The sequence below is a fragment of the Phyllopteryx taeniolatus genome, chromosome 14 (assembly GCF_024500385.1).
Source record: "Phyllopteryx taeniolatus isolate TA_2022b chromosome 14, UOR_Ptae_1.2, whole genome shotgun sequence".
Lineage (NCBI taxonomy): Eukaryota > Metazoa > Chordata > Actinopteri > Syngnathiformes > Syngnathidae > Phyllopteryx > Phyllopteryx taeniolatus.
Window position 1 is genome coordinate 8,132,039 of NC_084515.1, and position 20,613 is coordinate 8,152,651.

At 40.1% G+C, this 20,613-nt stretch overlaps 2 protein-coding genes across 4 annotated transcripts in view; one reads left to right on the top strand and one right to left on the bottom strand.

Moving 5' to 3' along the window:
- LOC133488531 (neurocan core protein-like) overlaps positions 1-7,063 on the top strand; it is a 60,229-nt gene extending 53,166 nt beyond the window's left edge. For both annotated transcript variants that reach the window (XM_061796483.1, XM_061796484.1), the window contains exons 16-20: positions 1,209-1,315; positions 2,159-2,241; positions 2,428-2,572; positions 5,220-5,402; positions 5,892-7,063. In XM_061796483.1, the coding sequence (XP_061652467.1) occupies positions 1,209-1,315; positions 2,159-2,241; positions 2,428-2,572; positions 5,220-5,402; positions 5,892-6,007 (634 nt within the window). In that variant the 3' untranslated portion in view covers positions 6,008-7,063. The remainder of the gene's footprint in view (positions 1-1,208; positions 1,316-2,158; positions 2,242-2,427; positions 2,573-5,219; positions 5,403-5,891) is intronic.
- A 2,245-nt stretch (positions 7,064-9,308) lies between these two features.
- Positions 9,309-20,055, bottom strand: tm6sf2a (transmembrane 6 superfamily member 2a). 2 transcript variants are annotated; one of them, XM_061798014.1, is made up of 10 exons: positions 19,948-20,055; positions 13,739-13,845; positions 13,554-13,651; positions 13,369-13,472; positions 13,197-13,279; positions 11,789-11,913; positions 11,302-11,403; positions 11,123-11,215; positions 10,089-10,208; positions 9,309-9,994 (listed from the first exon to the last, which is right to left on the bottom strand). In XM_061798014.1, exons 1-10 carry the CDS (start codon positions 19,956-19,958, stop codon positions 9,785-9,787), a joined length of 1,053 nt encoding a protein of 350 aa, XP_061653998.1. In that variant the 5' UTR covers positions 19,959-20,055; the 3' UTR covers positions 9,309-9,784. The 2 variants fall into 2 exon arrangements, with proteins under 2 accessions (XP_061653998.1, XP_061653997.1); XM_061798013.1 differs by lacking the exon at positions 19,948-20,055 and adding an exon at positions 17,382-17,642.
- Positions 20,056-20,613: the final 558 nt, after the last annotated feature.

Below are 20,613 nucleotides of genomic sequence, written 5' to 3' on the forward strand. Positions count from 1 at the left end.
GAGCTGTCAAAACAATAAACATGCAATTAGCAATGAACTAATAACACAAAGTGGCATTTTAAAACATATGGTATACCTGTCTAGTAGGGCTGTACAATTAATCGAATTTTTGGAATTGGACAGTTGTAACGTTACTTGTGGTCAAATATCAACACTAACTATTCTTTTGCTGTGATTTGCACTCTTTTTCCTCTTGTCCGTTCTGTCCCTTTGTCTGTCCCCTAAGACCCTTTTCTGTCCAGCTGCATTTTCAATAAACATCAGAATAATTATTCATGCAGTTTCCGTCCCGCTTATCCTCACTAGGGTCGTTGGCGTGCTGGAGCAATCATCGGGCGAGAGGCGAGGTACACCCTGAACTGGTCGCCAGCCAATCGCAGGGCACATATAAACAAACAACCATTCGTACTCACATTGACCCCTACAGGCAATTTAGAGTCATCAATCAAACTATTGTGCATGCTTTTGGAATGTGGGAGGAAACTGGAGTACCCAGCGAAAACCCACGCAGTCACGGGGAGAACATGGAAACTCCACACAGGCGAGGCCGGATTTGAAACCAGGTCCTCAGATCTGTGACGCAGTTGTGCTAACCAGTCGTCCACCGTGCCGCCCAGAGTAATTAAAAAGAAAATTCATAAATAAGCAGGCACAAAAGGCATACAGCTCCACCATTCTGCAAGGCCATGCAGCTGAACAGCACAGGTTAAAAAAAATAAAAATAAAAAAAAAGATGGGATGGTGGAAATGGAGGCAATGTATTCAGTCCTTTGTTGACAGTATTGAAAGCGTTGCCTTTGTCAGCCTGTCGCCACATTAAGCAGAGCAGGCTTGGTGGGTGAGAATCACCTGTAGCGATAAACCCGTACTTTAAGTAAAACTGCTGATATTGTCTCTTGAATGCATCTTTTTTTTTTTTTTTTTTAAGTTGTAGGCGCTTCTTCTTTTGGCTCATTGTTGGGCCTTTTGGCCTTTCCGAAGAAGCTCTCAGTAGCGGTCTGTGGCACGGTAGTTGTGAGGCACTCCTCCTTCAAAGACACTTTTAAACATGTTTTAATGAAGCTCCCTCGTGAGCCCTGTAAATGCAAACTTTTGCTTTCATGCTGTGCTTCTTTCTAATCAGTACCACAGGAGCTTGCTTGAGCTTGTGTAAATGATGGAAACAGGACAAAATGTGTGTGGGTGTTTTTTTTTTTTCTTTCTCGCAGGTACTTCACCCACAGACACACGTGGGAAGATGCAGAGAAAGACTGCAGAGAGCACAGCGCCCACTTGAGCAGCGTTACCTCCGCCAGTGAGCAGGAGTTTATCAATGGTAAATTGGGGTGCGAGACAGATGCTAAACACAAACAATAATGCTGAAATAGCATGTAATATACAAAAATTACCTACAACCACTGTCCAAAACGTTAGGTACCACTACACCATCTAACGAGGTCTGACACATCTACTGTATATAGAAAAATTCTGCCTTTTTAAAGTTAATCATGTTTAATTTTAATCAAGCAAAATAAACTCCTAAAGACAGCGGTTTATATTTTGCCCTGAAAAAAAAATGGAAACACCCGTCAACCAAAATATTATTGTTTGTACATTTTTTTATAAAATTCTCCAATAGGATCTAAATAGATTATGAACGTTTGCTATGTCAGTATTTCCCAACTTTTATTGACCCGATGAAGATATTTTACATTAGATGTATCTCATCGCACATCACCACACAGAAATGTCACAAAATGTTTATATGAAGAGTTCAAGCGCAATAGCAGACATCCTCATTTTTTGCAGGTTGAGTAAATTACTAGAACTACAATCTCTTGAACCAACCCTTACCCTTAACTTAAATTACCCCTTAATCGTAGCTGAAGAGTGACAAGTTTGTGATGACGGATGGTTTGTGCAATAAAACCTTTATTTTCTGTGAGTTCTACATTGTAGTTATTTGGTTTTGTAAGATTAGGAAATGTATATTAAAATAATGGCGTGATAGGCAGACTTCTAGTAGGCCGCTGTTGTGTTTAAACTATTTAAATGTTCCAAAATTTAAACACGAACCAGATCATTGACTCTAAATTAGTCTAAAAAGTGTGGCTGGTAAATATACTACATTTGCAGCTAACAATGATTTACTGACAATGTTGTTGGTGGTTCATTTAAGGTCTTGGTCATGACAACGCCTGGGTGAGTCTGAATGACCGCACAGTGGAGGACGACTTTCAGTGGACTGATGGCAGCGAACTGGTCAGTCAGAACTCTTTAATTGTGCCGCAGTGTGAAATGTTATGTTCGTCGATAATGTCTTTACCTAAATACCAGAAGGTTGTGCGAAAATGCTTGTGCTTTTTTTTTTCATCCCTCAAATAAAATGAAATCCAGACTGCAGCCGTGCTGCCCGCTGATAAATAAACTGAATCATTTATTTTGCAGATATACGAGAACTGGCGGGAGAGCCAGCCAGATAACTTCTTTGCAGGAGGCGAGGACTGTGTTGTGACCATTGCTCATGAGGATGGCAAGTGGAACGACGTGCCCTGCAACTACAATCTGCCCTACATCTGCAAGAAGGGAACGGGTACTGTTTACTTACACAGACAATGCATACATTGAATTATCCGAAAATACGGTGGACGCTCCAAAGTCAGATGCAATCCATTCTGTGGTGTGCTGGTTGACTGAGTAGTCGTAATTTTAAAACGATTTCCCAGGAAGGTTTTTTTTTCAGCGCACGAAACACAAAAGAAATGCTGATTATGGTTTGAACTTTTTTCCTAAAAAGTTTCATTGAACTCCAAATTGTCATTGCAACGTTGGAGGTTGCACTCTAATAAAAAAATCATTAAGTAGAGGAGACAAAGCTACAGAAGAAGAAAAAGGCTACTGCTACAAATAATAATTGCGTAAAAGTCAAGCTAATTATAAATGCCTTCATTCAATAATGAGCAAATAATTACTCTTTGACTTGTCAGGTCGCAGACGCGAATGAGGTGAGATGACGACTAAAATCATTACTATGACAACTAATTAGAACCTCACATTATCAAACAACTAAATGAAGGAAAACAATAATTGTTGTTCTTGATTATCCAGGACCAACAGTAAAACATTGGAGAAGACCAACATCATCTTTAGAAGGTGAATCTATGTAAAATGAGAATATTTTCCCCCAGACATCAGAATTACCTCAGTGATTAGCACACAGTTTTCCTGCCCATGTTTTTAGCCATTTACAGTTTATTTCAAACCCTTGACCCACTATTTCGTCAGTTAACAACTGGAGATATTCTGGCCCCTACTTTTTTGGGTCTAAATGCAACAAATGATTTAGTGTGGCTCCATGTTTGTGTGTGTGTTAGCGCTAACCATCTGGCCACCTTTCAGTCGTAAGTGCTCATCCTCACAAAGTATTCTCGCACTTTCGACTTGCACTCAGAAGTTGGCTAGGCTTCAGTTTTCCTTTATGAAAGGTCACCGCAAGCAGATGCTGCACAAATCCATGCCAATAACAATCTTGAGTTGGAGCCCAGAGCAGCACGACTGTCATCTGCTGGCACAAAATGATACTGAGGGTCACACTGTTCTACTTCACAGGTTTCAAACTCAAGGCCCGTGGCTCCATCAGGCCCTTATGTCATTTTACGTGGCCCACCAAAGTCAATTTTCCTTTACTTCTGTTCCAAACTAGTCCTCTATCATAAAAATGATCAGAACCAAAAGCCTTGGCAGTTATGTAATATGATGGCATGATTTACTGCAATTGGCTGGCAACCAGTCCTGCCCGATGATAGCTGGGATAGGCTCCAGCACGCCCGCGACCCGAGTGAGGAGAAGCGGCTCAGAAAATGGATGGATGGATGGCATGATTTAGGGTTCCCACATAGAGGATATTAGGTAAGAGACAGGAAGTGTAACTGCCTCATGCTTTTGCTATATGCCTTGTCTGTAAACAAACACAGTGTAGCTCAACTTCTGGCTAGCAGACATCATGGCTAGTGACATGCTTTGGAAGAACATCAGATTTGTTCCCTCATTTGAAATGGCATCACAAGAACGCTGGACTGTGATTTTTGGCGTATCGTTACACCCCTAGCCATTATTCATTTTCAACACTGGAATCTCAAATCATTTCCCCCCATTGAAATAAATGGAAATGCGTTAATCCGTTCCATCCGCCCAAAAAACACTACGATTTTCGTAACATATTTTTAATAAGAAAACTAGCACTATACAGTACTGTACTTTATTAAAAACTATTTAATAATAATTAAAAAGAATGTAAAGCATAAACCAGTTGTGCATGTTGATGTCATACTTTAATTCAATGAACTTTCTGCTGCGCCTTCTGGTGCACTGCCACCAGGGGGCAGTATGATAAATACAGACATACTAAAGGTAGATTTGATGATGAAGCACAGAAGACCATCACAACTAAGCTGCAGTAAGATTCTTCATTTTTCCCAAACGATAAAGAATATATGCCTGTAAGTATGCTATATGGTCTGTTTGCACGTGTTGCTACTGTTTGTGTTTAAATGTTTGTAACTATCACAGTATCAATACTAGTTTCGTTAGCCCGTCCATGGCGTTTTCCATTGTGCGTTAGCATTAAGATAGCGGGATTTCTTAAGGAAAAGGTAATGTGGCTTCGTTAAATAAACAATGTGTAATTCTCTTTGTTTTATGTTTAGTTTCACAGTAAACAAACAACTTGAAGAAAGCACTTGGCTTCTTTTTGTAGAATTGGTCACTGTGAAGTCCACTGCCACAATATATCCATCCATCCATCCATCCATTGTCAACACCGCTTATCCTGGTTAGGGTCGCGGGCGCTGGAGCCTAATCCAGCTGACTTCGGGCGAAAGGCGGACTACACCCTGAACTGGTCGCCAGTCAGTCGCAGGACACATATAGACACGGACAACCATTCGCACTCACATTCATACCGTCACTGAGTGGGAACTGAACCCACGCTGCCCGCACCAAAGTCAGGCGAGTGCACCACTACACCATCAGTGACTTTCTGCCACAATATAACAATCATAAATCAAATTTTTGCTCACAACAAAAAAATCATATTTCAAAAAGTAATTAAGTTATGAAAGTCAAGGCACCACTGTATGCGGTTCCACCATCATACTGTATCTGACTGACTCTCTTGAGTTCAACCATAACCACGATCAGAATAAGTTTAACACCGCATTTCTACTTGATCCTGTTTCCAGTGTTGTGTGGGACCCCGCCTGCTGTGGAGAACGCCCACCTGGTAGGTCGGCGGAGGTCACACTATGACATCCATGCAGTGGTGCGCTACCAGTGCTCGGAGGGCTTCTATCAACGCCACATTCCCACCGCACGCTGCCGGGCAGATGGAAGCTGGGAGCGACCCAGGATCATCTGTGCCAAATGTAAGTCTGCTAAATATACTCTATTTGAATCCTAACTCAGCCCTTCGCATCATTTCCAGTGGCCTTGGTAGCCAATTATATAAGTATTATGAGCTTTTTGATGGATTAAAATGGAAACGATAAGTAACCAAACGTAAACTGTCATTTATTCGAAAAGTACTTTTATCAGGTACTCATCCTTACATCAATAACAGTGGGATGACAAGTTTTAAAAAGTAATGTCCTAAAAGCACCTTATGTGATATATCCTACTTTAAGAACACATTTTAGCCTAAAATATAAAATACAATGCCCACACTGTATTTAATAGCACAAAACCTTTACTAAGGCACCGCTCAGGCCAGCAATGATGCTGATGTGACTGTTGAAAACTTTTTTTATTTTTATTTTTTTAACATCAGAATCTATAAAATTATTTCATTATAGGAGAGTGTGAATACTTTTGCCCCTCTGCTAAAAGATTTAAAAAGGTATTTTCATTCCTTTCAGCCCGGCGCTCCCACCGATACAGGCGCCATCATCGCAAGGTGCGTCGCGACCATCGCGGCCACAGGAGACACGGCGAGGGCCACAAGGCCGGAGAGGACGCGCACCGCTACGACTGAACCAAATAACACGGCGCCTGCGAAGCCAAGGTGCTACTGTGGCTCCAGTTCACGCAAAAGCAAAACGCAGCGATTCCCTTGTTCCGCTTCTAACTGCTTTATCCCTCCTGATGTATACATAAGGTTTGATGACTACCACACATAGAGTTGATCTCATTAACTGCACCGACTTTGGCTGTTTTGTTTCTTCAATTCTTAAACCTACTTCCTTTAACTAAGGTCCAACGCGAACACTAACTGTAACACTAGATCTCACGCTCCCTAACCTTTTCGTACAATGACCCCTCTCCCGCCCGCCATGAACTTCAGTAGGTCAGACTGGCGGCAGAGTGCGCGCGTGTGTGTGCATGTAAGATAGGAATGTTCCTTTTTCTGTTTGTGTAAAATGAATATGACTAATCTTGTATTCTGTTACAAAGCACAGATGTGATTGATACATTAATGCAAGGTGACCCTCAGCTTTTTTTGTACGCGCTGCAGTTGTTACTTTGTTCACAAGCACACGCATTGCCGATACGTTTTATTCTACTGACATGCTTTTTTCTAATATCTGCTACGTTTTATGTCATGTTTTATTATTTATTATTTTCAGTAGTAAAGATGATCTTCTGTTTATTTTTTGTACTTCTTTGGTGTAACATTGTTTTTTCTAACCCAGTATTATGTCATACAATCAGCCAGCAATAAAATTAATCAGTTGATTGTTTCTGAGTATTGTACATATTGTGGTGTTTACTGGCTTATGTTTAATCAATAGCTGGACCTTGTCCAATCAGATAATGCGCCTCAAGCACTCTCAGTGACTCAGTGAGTGGCATTGACAACTTGATTGATAACGTGAATGGGATTATTTGAGTCCACTCACTCGTACCTAAATTACTTAAAATTCCCGTCAATCATTGCATGGCTACATTTACTTGATGGCTAGAATGTGGAGATGGTTTTTTTTTTTTTTTTTGGTCTTTGATATATGAACTGTCATCTACGTTTTTGGTGTTCTTATGACGTTTTTGTCCTGTTGTGTTTCATTCTTAATAAAGAGAAAATTATACAGCATTTGTGATTGTGTATCATCTGTTGTGTTTCTCCATTAATAATTAATTTGGATGTTACTGGGTTTTTGCCATTGAAATAATTTTAAATATTTTATTGCCATTAGTACATTAATTTAGTGACTTTCCTTTCAATTATTTATGGGCTTAAATAAGATTTCAATTGCCCAAATTTGGCTGAAACTTGCTGCTTTGTTTAAATTACATTTTACTTGGTAAAATTCTAGCTATAACATTCTCTCTGTGTAGAAACAGAACATTTTAAAAAACTGTTGGCATCGACCAACGACCAAAACAGTTAAATCAAATGAGATGAATTATTTGATTTCATGTGACGTTAATCACATAAATGAACTCATCTGAATAAATATTTTACTGTAATAAATTGTAACAGAAGTCAATAGAGTGCAGACCTCCACTGAGGCTTAATAGTCATAGCACCAAATTGTACATCTTCATAGAGACCTAAGTGCATCGTGTATATCACTGAATTTTATCATAAAGGTTCATTCTTTAGAAATGAAGGAACATTTTGATCTGAAACTATCCATCCATCCATCCCAGCTATCATCGGGCAGGCGTTGTCGGCCGCACAAGCGCGGGAGTATAAAGAGGGCCTTTACCCTCCATGACCGATTTATGACCGCACACTTCGGTATGAATAATTAACCCACAATGCATTCCAATAAACAACCATATAATCTGTATATATATATATATATATATATATATATATATATATATATATATATATATAATCTGTCTATATATATGGTTGTTTATTTATATGTGCCCTGCGATTGGCTGGCAATTGGTTCAGAGTGTAGACACACACACACAGACACACACACACACATCATCGGGCAGGAGGCAGGGTACACCCTGAATTGATTGCCAGCCAATTGCAGGGCACATACAAACAAACAGCCATTCGCACTCACATTCACACCTATGGGCAATTTAGAGTTTTCAATTAACGTGCATGTTTTTGGGATGTGGGAGGAAACCGGAGTGCCCGGAGAAAACCCACGCAGGCAGGGGGAGAACATGCAAACTCCACACAGGCGGGGCCGGGGATTGAACCCCAGTCCTCAGAACTGTGAGGCTGACGCTCTAACCAGTCGGGCCACCGTGCCGCAATCTGAAACTAATTAAATAAAAATCCTGGATTCATACCTTAAGCCAGATCTGCTCTGAAATGTACTGTAATGGCATCTTCCCAGAACCTGGAACCTATTCATGGTAATCTGTTCACACCTTATTGACATACAGCGGTACCGTGAGATACGAGTGCCCCAACTAATGAGCCATTGCTTGGTTGATTTATTTTTGCTTTGGGTTGCAAGCAAAAATCTTAGATACAAGTGCTGCATGGTGGCAGTGAACTCAATTCAACTCACTTCACAACGAGCTTAATAAAAAGAGGCTTCAAGCTGTTTATTGCCACTATGAGTTGAAGTAACTGTCAAAACTAAAAGAGAGAATTACACGTGTTTGTAAAACAAGTCTGTTTAGATTAATGCTAACAAACAGTACAAAACGCCATTGATGGGCTAATAAATAGTGGAGCAACACGTAGACAAATAATATAATACTCACGAGCATATATTCTTTATCCTCTGCGAAGAAGGACTAATATCACTGCGGCTTACTGAGGAGTGACCGTCTCCATGTATATCCTTGTCTGTATTATACTGCCCCCAGGAGTAGCACAATGTCCACTGAATTTTAGCAACAAATGTGGCAAAAACTGTTTTATTCTTTACATTCTATTTTATTACGTATGGGTGTTTTTTTAAGAGGTACAGTATTATAGAGTGCAAGTCCCTAATTAAAAAAACATTACAGACATTTTGGGTGTTTTTGAGCAGCTGTAACGGATTAATGGCATTTCGATGAATTTCAATGGGGAAAGACGATTTGAGATATGACTGTTTTGAGCGTGATCATGGAATTAATTATCAATTAATATCAATGAGAATAGAGAGAAATAGCTCAAACTCTACTTTTTTGGAGCATTTTTTTAACTACTCCCAATGGAACGTGACGATGTCACATGTTTGATTGTCGAGTGTGACTGCACTTCCATCCAGGGTTCACCTCTTATCAGTTATGTGGGCCAGTGGTGTGCAGCACGTAAGGCAATGTGACATCACCATCGGGTGAAAGATCAACTCCGCTCAAACACATTGTCAGTGTGTCAATGTTGAATGAATTCCAATTTAAAAACAATGCGAGCACAGATAGAGTACTTAGTAATAGTCACCTTTATTGTTCAATATTAAGAATTGCAATACTGAGTCATTTCTTGGATTTGTGACTTGGTCGTCCCTTGAACATTTACCTTTATGTACACTTTCGCTTCGTTTAAAATGATTCTGATCTGTAAATCCAGTAAATATGTTTGTCTTGGTACCAAAAAATAAAGTGGTGTTCTTGTTTAATTTAGTCAATGACTGATTAAGATGTGGCTAGACCGCATGTGGATGTTTGCATGAGTCACCTGAAAGCTGTGCTAGCTCATCAAGTCCTCAACCCCCATTAAAGACCTTATCAGGGTCCAACAGTCCACACAGGGAGTGCTGCACAGGGCCACTCACAGAAACATGCTTGCAACTTTCCTCCAGGTTCGGGGGCTTGAACATGCAGTGTGCGAAGAGGGTTTTCCATGAGGCATTAGTCTTGACAAAATGTGTATCTGGAGAACCCTTGGCTTCTGTGTGGTCTAGTTTTTCTTCTTGTTGCTATTGCTCTGTCCTTTGGGAACAGGTTTCATGAAATAAGCGGGACTGTTGTGGCAGTGGAGAGCCAGCAGAGTAGGCACAACAGCAAGCAGCACGTTGAAGGTGATAACAGTCCACAATTTGTCTGTTGGGACTCTGTATGTGAAGGGGGTGCGGGAGTGTAGAGATGCTCCGATGTGGCACCACTGGGCCTGGACACACAGCGAGAGAGCAGGCTTTAGTTCTAAAAATAAAACGGGGAAAAGCACTCATACAACATTGAAAAATGTGACAACGATATTTTACCTGGGCGGTGGCACCAGCAAGGAAGAGAGTCCAGTCCAGCATCCAGCTGCAGCCTGGTCTTATAAGACCATAGATGACGACTGTCAGCAGGGGCACAGCGTAGAACAAATAAACCAGCATCTATAGGAAAAAATATCTCTGATCAAACATTCTTCGCGGTAAAAAAGAGGATATCTCCGCCAAGGCTTAAACATTTGTAAACTGAAAAAATAAATAAATGAGGGAACAGCTACTATTTGGTAGTCCCTGTAAAGGGAAAATAAATGTCTTGTAAAATTGACACGCCACAGAAGATGGTTGTTAACAACCCTGCCAAAACACTGAATGTTTAAAAAGAAAAAAAAAAAAAGCCAAGTAAATAAAACGAGGCTTCAAGATGGAGAAAAGGCTCTATGCTCTAAAATGCTGTGGCCATGTCTGCTGAATGCATGAATCACACATTACCGGTAATAGCATATTTTTAAACATAACTACATAGCACCTTATTAAGAAATTGAGGATACAAGTAGGAAAATGTATATCTTGGCACTGGTCAAGTCCAACATCAATAGTTTCTCTTTTTAGGATATGAAGGCTGCAGACCAAAGAAACTAACAGTTTTAACTTTCTGAATGATTATACTCTACATTTTTAAAACTTGTCCGCACCCCACCCAAAATGGCTCCATGCCCCACTTTTGGGTCCTGGCCCACCAGTTGAGAATCACTAGTCTAAAATACTAAGTACGTCAAATTCATAAACAAGCGTTTAATTAAAAGCCACGCTAAAAATGTTGCTCTTTAATTTGCTCGAACATTCAGTTTAGCTTTCGTCTCACATTTAACTCACTGGAGTTTAGAATTTATGACCACTGACATTTGTCCTGAAATTCAACTGGAAGTTTGTATACAGACTAGAGTTGATGTTTCTGATTCCTCTGCTTTGTGTTCTCAGCATTGTAAAGACTAAGGTATATTAAAAACTATACACAAGATGTTGTACAAAAACAGACAACGCTTTGATGGAGGTATGAATTCACTGCCCCTCGGACTCACCATGACTCTGGGGAAGCCCACAGGATCTTTGAGGTATGGCTCAAACTGATAAATGTATTTGAAGCACAAATCTAGAGGACAATCCAGCACCACCTGGAGAATATTAAGAGGAGAACATTGAGTTTCTACGAGTTTTGCGGAACTAATAAAGACATTTTTTTTTTAAGTGCTCTACTCACAAAGCCTCGAAAAACAGAGAAGGCCACAGCTCCGAGTAGCAACACTGTGAGCTGCAGGTCAAGAGGACGAGATAGTAGACTTTTCTTTTGTTGGGTTGTGATCTAGTCAACACAGAAACAGTTTCAGGGAGACACAAGAACTAGGTGGATTAACTTTCTTTGACACCTAAATCTGAAATACTGTATCTGCTGACATCAGGATTTGGCTGTCTACGACTCAATCAGGCTGTGACTTTAGAAGCCTTGTTTATCCATCATCCTCTTGTCAATCAGCCCGTCTCTCAAAGTATCACGACTACTACAGTGCTTATCTAGACATAGGGCAAGTATGTAGAACTTTACTCTTTCAGTTCTCATATTAAATGTTTTAGTATTATTGAGAAACTGCTGAGGGTCTAATTTTAACAATATCACTTCAGGTGAAGTCATTTTAAAGGGTGTATACTGTACATTTGTTACGAGAATCCAGCGTGGATTTTTTATTTACCTTGTCTGCCGTGATGATTGGCATCTGTCTGGGCCTGTTAAAAAGGATGAAAGCTGCCCAGAAAGGTGCTAAAAAGAAGGGAATGTTCCTCCAAAAAGCTGGACGGATATTGGATCCATGTTTACCTTGCAAAAAAAAAAAAAAAAAAAAAAAACATGATGGAAGGTACAATAGAGGTACAATAAGAGTATATTTCTGTCCCTCAAGGTACAACCTACTAGGTTTGGAGTAACTAAAGAATTTTATTATTTCACTATGTGATGAAAGTTGAGTCAAAAGCGACACTGGCGTCGTAGTGTGTGCTAAGACAGGACGTGGCGTCAAAAAAATAAGCATTTCTCCGTTTCGCTGTTTCTATTTCACTTGTGCTTTCTTTGTATTTGATGCTTGACTCATTTTTGTTCAAATATTTCCACTCGCTAGTACTATCTGTCTATATACATTGACGTCAGTGACATAAAGCGACAAGTGTTGCGACGTTAGTGTGTAGCAAACAACTTGTATGATGAATCAAGTTCTTCTTAGCACACAGTTGTTGTCTGCTAATTATTAAATGTAACATTTTGCCAACAGAAATTGAGTTCAACTTTGAGCCGCTGTCCTCATTCTTTGCTGCCAGTCCCGAGGTTGGTATGAATCTTTTAAGACTAGCGGCGATCGGAATAGCCAAAGCTAGCGTGACTAACCGCTATTCACACTCACCACCTTGTTATTTTCATACTCTCAGACCCGCACAGAAGTATGAAGACTGTTTTGCGTTATTGGCTGGACATATGGCTGCTTCACAGAGCATTTTAGTCCGGCAACAGCAGCAGATGGGCAAGCTGCGATAGTCCTCTGTAAATTGGCCGATTGGAAAATGAGATACCAAAATATGTGATGTCAAGCCTTAAACGCCGATGCGAAGTAGCAAAGTCGATTCATCGACTAGTTGGCTGATCAGTTCAACCCCTACAATTTGCAGCATGAGGCTAATTATTGGATTTCATTGTATCTTCTCCTGAAACAAAATGGACAAAAGGCTTGGGACACTCCTCTTAAATCAATCAACAGTATGGCTTCATATCCCTTCTTAATCACATACACATTTTGGACATCTCCACCCATGGGAAAATAACCTTTTTTGTTTTTTCTACACAAAGCAAGGTCCATAAAGGCATGGTTGGATGGGTCTGCGGTGGAAGAAACAGAGAGCCCTGACCTCAACCCCATCAAACACCTTTGGGATGAACAAGAACCTCTTTGCCTCACAAATATTCATCTGGAAGAATGGACAAAAATTCCCACAGACACACTCCAACATCTTGTTGAAAGATTCTTAGAAGAGTGGATTTTTAACTTCCAAATGGGCAGGTTTTGAAATACATGTGTCCATATTGCTTATGTTCTCAAGCTATTGAGATCTCACCTACAACCACTCCAGGGATGTGAACAAGTTGATGCGCGATGGAGGATCCCACCCAAAGCAGTGCCAGGCTGCGGTAGGACTTCCTGCAAGGACCAAACGAGCAACTTTTTTCATAAAATATATAATACAGAAAAGAAAAACAAATTGTGCTAGCAGTTACACCTCAGTTTACCCTCTGAATATGCGGTGGATGATGATTAAGAAGAGAAAAAAGTGAACAACGCCTTCCCAGTATGACATCATCACGGCATACGCAGTCCTCAGATGAGGCTCACCCTGAAGAAACACCAGCATATTGTGACGTTATACTTTTAATTGTGCTGAAATATTCCTTGAGGGAATATTCATCTAATTTACCATCTTGATGTAGAAGCCCATGAAGCCAGATATGAAGCCATCCTGCTCCAGTGCATTAGTCAGGCCCACCAGACAAGTGAAGGAAAACTCAGCAAACACTGGACACACAGCAAAGCGGCAAAATTATAAAAACAGCAACAAGTCTTGTCTTTGATTTAACACTAAAGTTCATGGTCGTTCTGTACCGTAAAATAAAGGATCCACCGTCTTTTTATGTCGCACAGTTAGGAGGTGGTGTAGAAGAAGAACGGATCCCAAGACAGCTACTCCAATTCCCAGGATGAGCAAAGGCCTGCAGGAAGAAAGGGTGGATAAGAAGAAAACACAAATACAACACCTATGAAATACACTCAGCTGTTGTTTTCATTTAAAAAACTATTTGAAAAAAGTGATTTAATGCATCATTATTCTTTTCTTCCAACTTTATTTGAGGTTTAAGGAAAGTTAACCTGTAGCCGATATGATCGAAGTCCACTTTTAAACACACTTAAATAATCAGAAAGATTAAATACTTGTTTGTAAGTACGGTGGTACCTTGAGATTCCACTGACCCGACTTGCATGTTTTTCGAGCTACGAACTTTTTTGTCTGTTGACTTGACTTGACTTGCAAGCAAAAATTTGAGATACAAGCACTGTATGGTGGCAGTGAACTCAAACCAACTCAGTTGACAGCAAGCAGCAGTTTGGCAGATAGTAAACAATTCTTCAAAAAAGTGGATTCAAGCTGTTTATTTCCACTATGAGTTGAAGTTTACTGTTACTAAACATAAAACAAAGACAATGAGACAAAGAAAATGATAGGCTGTGTATTTAAAACAACCACATAGCTTTACCTTATACAAAGGTCCGCAAGCTAAATGCTAACAAACAATACAAAATGCAATTGATGAGCTACCAAATAGCATCAGTGTCGTGGTGTTATAACTCTTCAAGCAACATATATTTGAATACAAACTGTGGAGCAAGACATGTACCCAGATAATATAACAAGAAAGGCATATATTCTTCATCCTCTGCGAAGAACGACTAATATTACAGTGACTTACTGAGTGAGGAGTGACCATCTCCATGAATATCAGTATGTCTTTATTATACTTCCCCCAGGAGCAGCACAATGTCCACTGAATTGTACTAACAAATGTGGCAAAAACTGTTTAATTTCTTACATCCAATTGAATTATATCATTACTGTATTCTTTAGAAAGTACAATATTATAGAGTGCTATTTGTCTAATTAAAAACAAACATTACAAAGATTTTTGGGGGGGTTGCCTGTAACAGATTAATGGCATTTCCATTCATTTCATTAGGGAAGGGAAAGAGAAATGGAATATTTTATACTGATGAGCGTGGTCACCGAACAAATTAAACTCGCATCTCAAAGTGCCACTTCACAAATATTTTGGATGCAGATAAGCATACATTGTTGAAGCATTCTTACTATATTCAATACACCTAGGTTTCAAGCATGTGCCTATAAAAAACTATTGTTGGTACCAATGTTAGATACGTCCAAACATTTTAATGAAATTCTATACATGTCAGGGTAGAAGATCGTACATGTTCCACTAGGGCTGGGTGACGTGGGTAAAAAATTTATCATTTCATATAAGTTGGTAATAAGAGATTTTTTTCTTTAAGCTTATTCAAAATAATGACCCAGAGAAAAAAGGGTGAATTAAGATAATTTTATTTTAAAATTCAAACTTGATCCTTTAAAAAAGGACACCACAATTATTATCCCTGGCTTTTATTTTTTAAATAATCAATTTATCTCAAGACTAGTCCAGTTTAGATTACCGCAGGACTTCCACTCTCATCCCGGACAAAGGAACTCCACAAGGGTGCGCCCTCAGCCCCCTCCTCTTCTATTTCTTCCATCCCAATTGACGCCACCAACACCATCCTGAAGTTTGCTGACAGCACCACTATTTTAGGACTGATTACAGACAATGATGAGTCAGCTCACAGGGAAGAGCTCCAGCTTCTTATCAACTGGTGTCTCCACAATAACCTGGGCATAACGCATCGCAGAACAACATTGAAAGTCTGAGCACACCACTCTTTCTGGCAAAATGAAGAAGTTGAGAGAGTAGATAGCATTAGTCCTCTTATGTGGGGAAGCTGGAAACTTTACTCCCTCAGAAAGTAAAAGCAGGCTCGCCTCCCTCATGACCTGCTGGTTAACTTCTACAGGACGGCAATTTAAAGAATCCTAACCTACTGCTGCACAGTGGTTCTCCAGCTACATTGCAGAGGATAGGTAACAGAGAGAACCATCAGGGGCTACACTGGCCCCTGCCTCAGGGAAATTGCACTTGCCTAATGCAAAAAAAGGCCAGAAACATCAGCTCTGATCCCACACACCCTGAAAAGTCCCCATTTTCTTTCTCTCTCTCTCTCTCTCTCTCTCTCTCACTCTCTCCCCCCCCCCCCCCCCCCCCCCCAGGAATGAAATTTTGAACTCTCACATGCAGAACAAGACTAATACTGTACAATTCTTCTTCCTCCAGAATGTCAAAGCCATCGTCCCTATACCCTAAGTGCAATTTGTTTGACAGTTTACAGTGACAGTATAGGATTTTCTTATCTTTATATACAAGAGCTGTGTCAAAACTTTTGCCTTTAGAAAGATAAAAATGCTCAGGTTTGATTGGAACAAGGATTCATCAACAAGGTATTAACAATACATAGGTTTATTGTTGTAATTTGCAGTGGTGTCTAAATAGTACTAATATTACTTATAACACCCATCCATTCATTTTTACTAACATCTATCCTGTTCAGGGTAGCGGGGAGCTGGAGTCTACCCCAGCTGACTTCAGGCAAACGGAAGACTACGCCCTGGACTGGTCACCAGTCAATCACAGGGCACATATAAGCAAACAACCATTCACACTCACATTCACACCTAAGGACAATTTTGAGTTTTCAATTAACCTAACACGCTCGATTTTGGAATGTGGAAGGAAGCCTAAGTACCTAGAGAAAACCCACATCCACAGGAAGAAAATGCAAACTCCACACAGGAATACAATGGCATTTCTGTATTGAATGTCATTAGGTGGTATTGTTCAGTTTCAAATAATATAGTTGCCTATAACAAAATCACAGTTTGGAATAAAGTTGTTTAAATGTGGTGTGGGGCTGGGCATGCCACGTACATCATCTGGAGAAGTTCAGATTCAATATTTATCTAACAACATGACAAAAACATAAAAAATCTAAATTCAATAAATTGTGCCCACCAGAGAAGCTAATTATCCAATGTATTGTGCGCAGATTACTACAGACATGCTTTGCTAGTCGAACTTAGCTGTAACAAGTTTTGCTCTGACGATGCAATCAGAGGACCGAAAATTCCTGACGTTATTGTGGCCCACCGAGTTGGCCCTGTGAGGATGAGTTAAAGAAACAGTACAATTGCTAACAAAGTTTCAGGTTTTGTGGGCCAGTACTACTGATTCTGAAGGCCCTGGGCAGATTTCAGTACTTTGACATAGCAGCACAAAGAGGCTGAAATCTGATTGGACCAAAAAAAGAAAAGTTATAATAATAATAAAAAAACATCCACATGCTAGAAGCAGTGCAGCCAAGAGAAATGCTACGAAATGAAAAGAATAGACTATTGGGAATAAATAATACAATTGAATGGAACAAATACTAGAATTTAGCGTCTGATAGTGATTAGGTCAGCAGGGGAGGCCTCAGGTTTAAATGAGGCTGCAACAGACCACTTATGAATGCACCCTCACTATAGCTTCAAGCTCAGCAACAAAACTGCCTTCCTGCAAACCAAATGTAGAGTAAAACCATTTCCACTTACTCCTGGAGTGCAGGGACATTGTTCATGGTGTACAAAACTGCAGGAGCCAGAAGGGAGAGGCCCAACACGCATACTTCCTCAGGCAGCCTCATGGTCCACGCTCAGCTGTTGCTCTTTGAGAGTCCAGACACAAATATCCCCCAGCTGCTGCCCTAACGTCGCACAGTAACGAGTGGACACATGCCAGACCCCGGTGTCAACTCCGGTTGTGCAGGTTGATCACTGGTGACGTTGCCTTTTGGTCAGTGATGAATCAACGCCAGCACGTCTCCACCTTCTCAGCAGGTTTCAAAGTCCAACTCCGTAGATCAGACAGTAGTAGAGGCTTAAATTTAATGACGTGTAATGTAGGAGCATTGGATCTCATGTAATGACACCAAAATACCCACCTTTTCATTTCAAACTGTTAGTTATTCTTTGTTGCTCTTTAACTAACTTGAAGCCTTTGAATCATACACATCACTCATCATAAAAGTGTACTTTTGTCAACACTGCCACCGAGTGGACATAGCTGCCCATGTCAAAATTGCATTTACCTGAGACCAGTGGCTCCCAAAATACCAGTACCACCAGTAGTGTCTTCATAAAAATTAGACAGCTTATATTTGTAGAGTATTTTGAATATGACTGTAAGTCACTGTAACATTATGCACAACAACTTTCCTTCAATATAGGAACATTAAAACAAACTACTTTAAAATGATCAAATTAAAGATATATTGTGCATAAAAGTTAAATAAAAGTATACTTCCAATATTTTTTTAAACGAGCTGGGACAGGCTTCAGCATTGCTGCGGCCCGCTTGAAGATAAGCAGTACAGAAAATGGATGGATGGGTTAAAGATTAAATACAAATGTGCTGAAAAGTTAAATACAACTAAACTCTAATTTAAAAATGTACTGGACTTGAAAAGTAAACCATTTACTGTACTAAATTTAAAAAATAATAATAATTAAACAGACTATACACTTCATTCTAATATGTTTGGATGTAATTTCATGTAATTTCAATGATTTTTGACTGGTACTGGTCATCATGACTATTGCATATTCCCACTATTGCATGTGGTGTTATGTGTTCCTCTTGCTGCATATGAAAATGTACCTTGACATAAGTAAAATTAGTTTGTTCAATTCCTTAGGGAGCCATCTGTCGCGTTTGCTATAAGAGTAACAATTCCTGTGTAAAATATTTCCTTTCTTGATTAGATTCTGGATTATACACTCAACTGAGCAGATCGAGTTCTCGAGAAAACCACCTTTGTTCAGTCCACCACAAGTAATTTCTTTGGCATAGAGGACAAGGATGCAAGAGTATTATGCAACATCTTCTGCATAAACATTTCCAAAGCAGGCCCTCCTCTAATGCAACTTATCTCCTGCAACAAAGCGGCTGAAGAGGATTACACTCGCGTTGCGACGGAAACTTAATGGTCAGTGAGAGTGGAGAGGGGTGGGTTGACAAAGTAGAAACAGACACAGACAAGGCTTGGCCTCAACAGCACACACACAAACATTTCTGAAGTGTGCCCACTTGTGTGTGTCTTCCATCATGCTGCATCCTCTAATAATCGCTATTATGACCGTCAACACTTCTCTAACCGTCATCTACTGGACCTTCCTCCTGTGTGACGTCTACTTCAAGTGGATGTTGGAGCCGGAGGACAAGCCCAAGCAGGTGGTCACGCCCGCCTGAGGGATCCAGCATGGGTCCACCTGACACAGTGTTGTTTGCATCTAGGACTATAGTCAGCTTGTAGAGCTTTTTTTTCCTGTGAAGTTGCCTTTTAGCTTTTTATTTTATGGAGAACATTCCTCTTAGGGTTTTTTTTTAAATTTTTTTAAGTGAGCAGAACTGCGAGGCAGTGAGGAAGGAGTCAATGAAACAGGTACGTTGTTACACTGATCTACATATCGTCGCTGTCGCTACTCTTCAGTATATAAAAAAAAAAAACACCATCTTGCTGGAGTTACAAAGCACCGCAACGTTCATGTTGATACCAAACCTTGTAATGCTATCATATACCATTGCGCACCAACTACAACGCAACACCGGCTTTTTAAAATGCTACGGGGAAAAGTATTATGCTGTCATTGACTAAAATGGTAGGAAACGTCCACATCAAAGTCTATGCCGACCCCCTGACCCGTGTAATAAGTGGAAATGAATCAGTAGGCACTTACCTTCATGACTGACATGCTTCCTCTGGACCAAAGCAATTACAGCTATCCATTTTTAACAAAACAGACTTACTCAAATGTATCTAATCTAACTATTTTAAGTCGTTATTGTCTCGAAAACATCCAGACTTTCAATCTCGAGGCAACATAATGCCGTATTGCTCCCTCAGAGTGAGAAAAATCAGGGTTTTAAGACACTTCTCAGAGACGTCAAGTGTGCAAGAGTTATTAGATTTGTTCTCAAGCTATTTTCAACTCATTAATTTGGTTAATAATGCATGAAAACAACAGATGATGTGGGGACAGACCAATATTATTGATCTGTGAAAAAATAAATTATGAAATTGACCATATTTGGACATACATGTAATTATGTGGGACTTACCAGTAGTCCATATAATGTCAGCAGTTTGTGCGTGTCCAGGCATATTTTCGGTTTCTAAGTCAATTTGGGCACTTCGGGTGATACACAACCAATCTTTTAATCTGCTGACACGGCTAAAAGAAGCTGTGTGAATGACATGTGTGAGCAAAACCCTAATCGAGGAGGATTACTTAGAGGAGCACCTTGACAGGCCAGCTGAACCCTCCCACCAGAAACATTTTGAGACAGCGCCGCTTTTCCATCTCGCTCAACATGACCCACGAATTCTACTACGGTTTGCACCCCATCTCCTGGTTCATTCTCTTCGCAAACGTCGCCCTCATCATCATCGAGTGGCAGTTCGTCTTCACTCGCTTGGTCCAACTTAACATGCCGCGAAGAGAAAACAAGACGAAACCCTAGAGGAGGAGATCTGGAGGACTTCTGGATCACCCCATCGTAACTTGTGTTTATACTTGTAGAGAGAAGCCATGATGGTGCATTTGCGCTTATTGTGACTGAGGCATGGTTTAAAGAGCCACTTTGATTATGTTTCTTTGTGGTTCTTTTCAGATGCACCTGACACCCACTCATTTAGAAGACCCTTTATGGAGGAAAAGAGCAGATAAGGCAACACATTTTGATTTCCAGGTAAGGAATCTTTATTTTAAATGGAGTAATTATTAA

What these genes read in the sequence shown, in the direction of transcription:
- tm6sf2a (XM_061798013.1), bottom strand. Translation starts at nt 17,473, where the DNA reads ATGAGGCTGCCTGAGGAAGTATGCGTGTTGGGCCTCTCCCTTCTGGCT. An exon ending in TCTCTGTTTTTCGAGGCTTT is followed by an intron (nt 11,216 to 11,301) that starts GTGAGTAGAGCA and finishes AATATTCTCCAG; the next exon opens with GTGGTGCTGGATTGTCCTCT. An exon ending in TTGCTGGTGCCACCGCCCAG is followed by an intron (nt 9,995 to 10,088) that starts GTAAAATATCGT and finishes CTGTGTGTCCAG; the next exon opens with GCCCAGTGGTGCCACATCGG.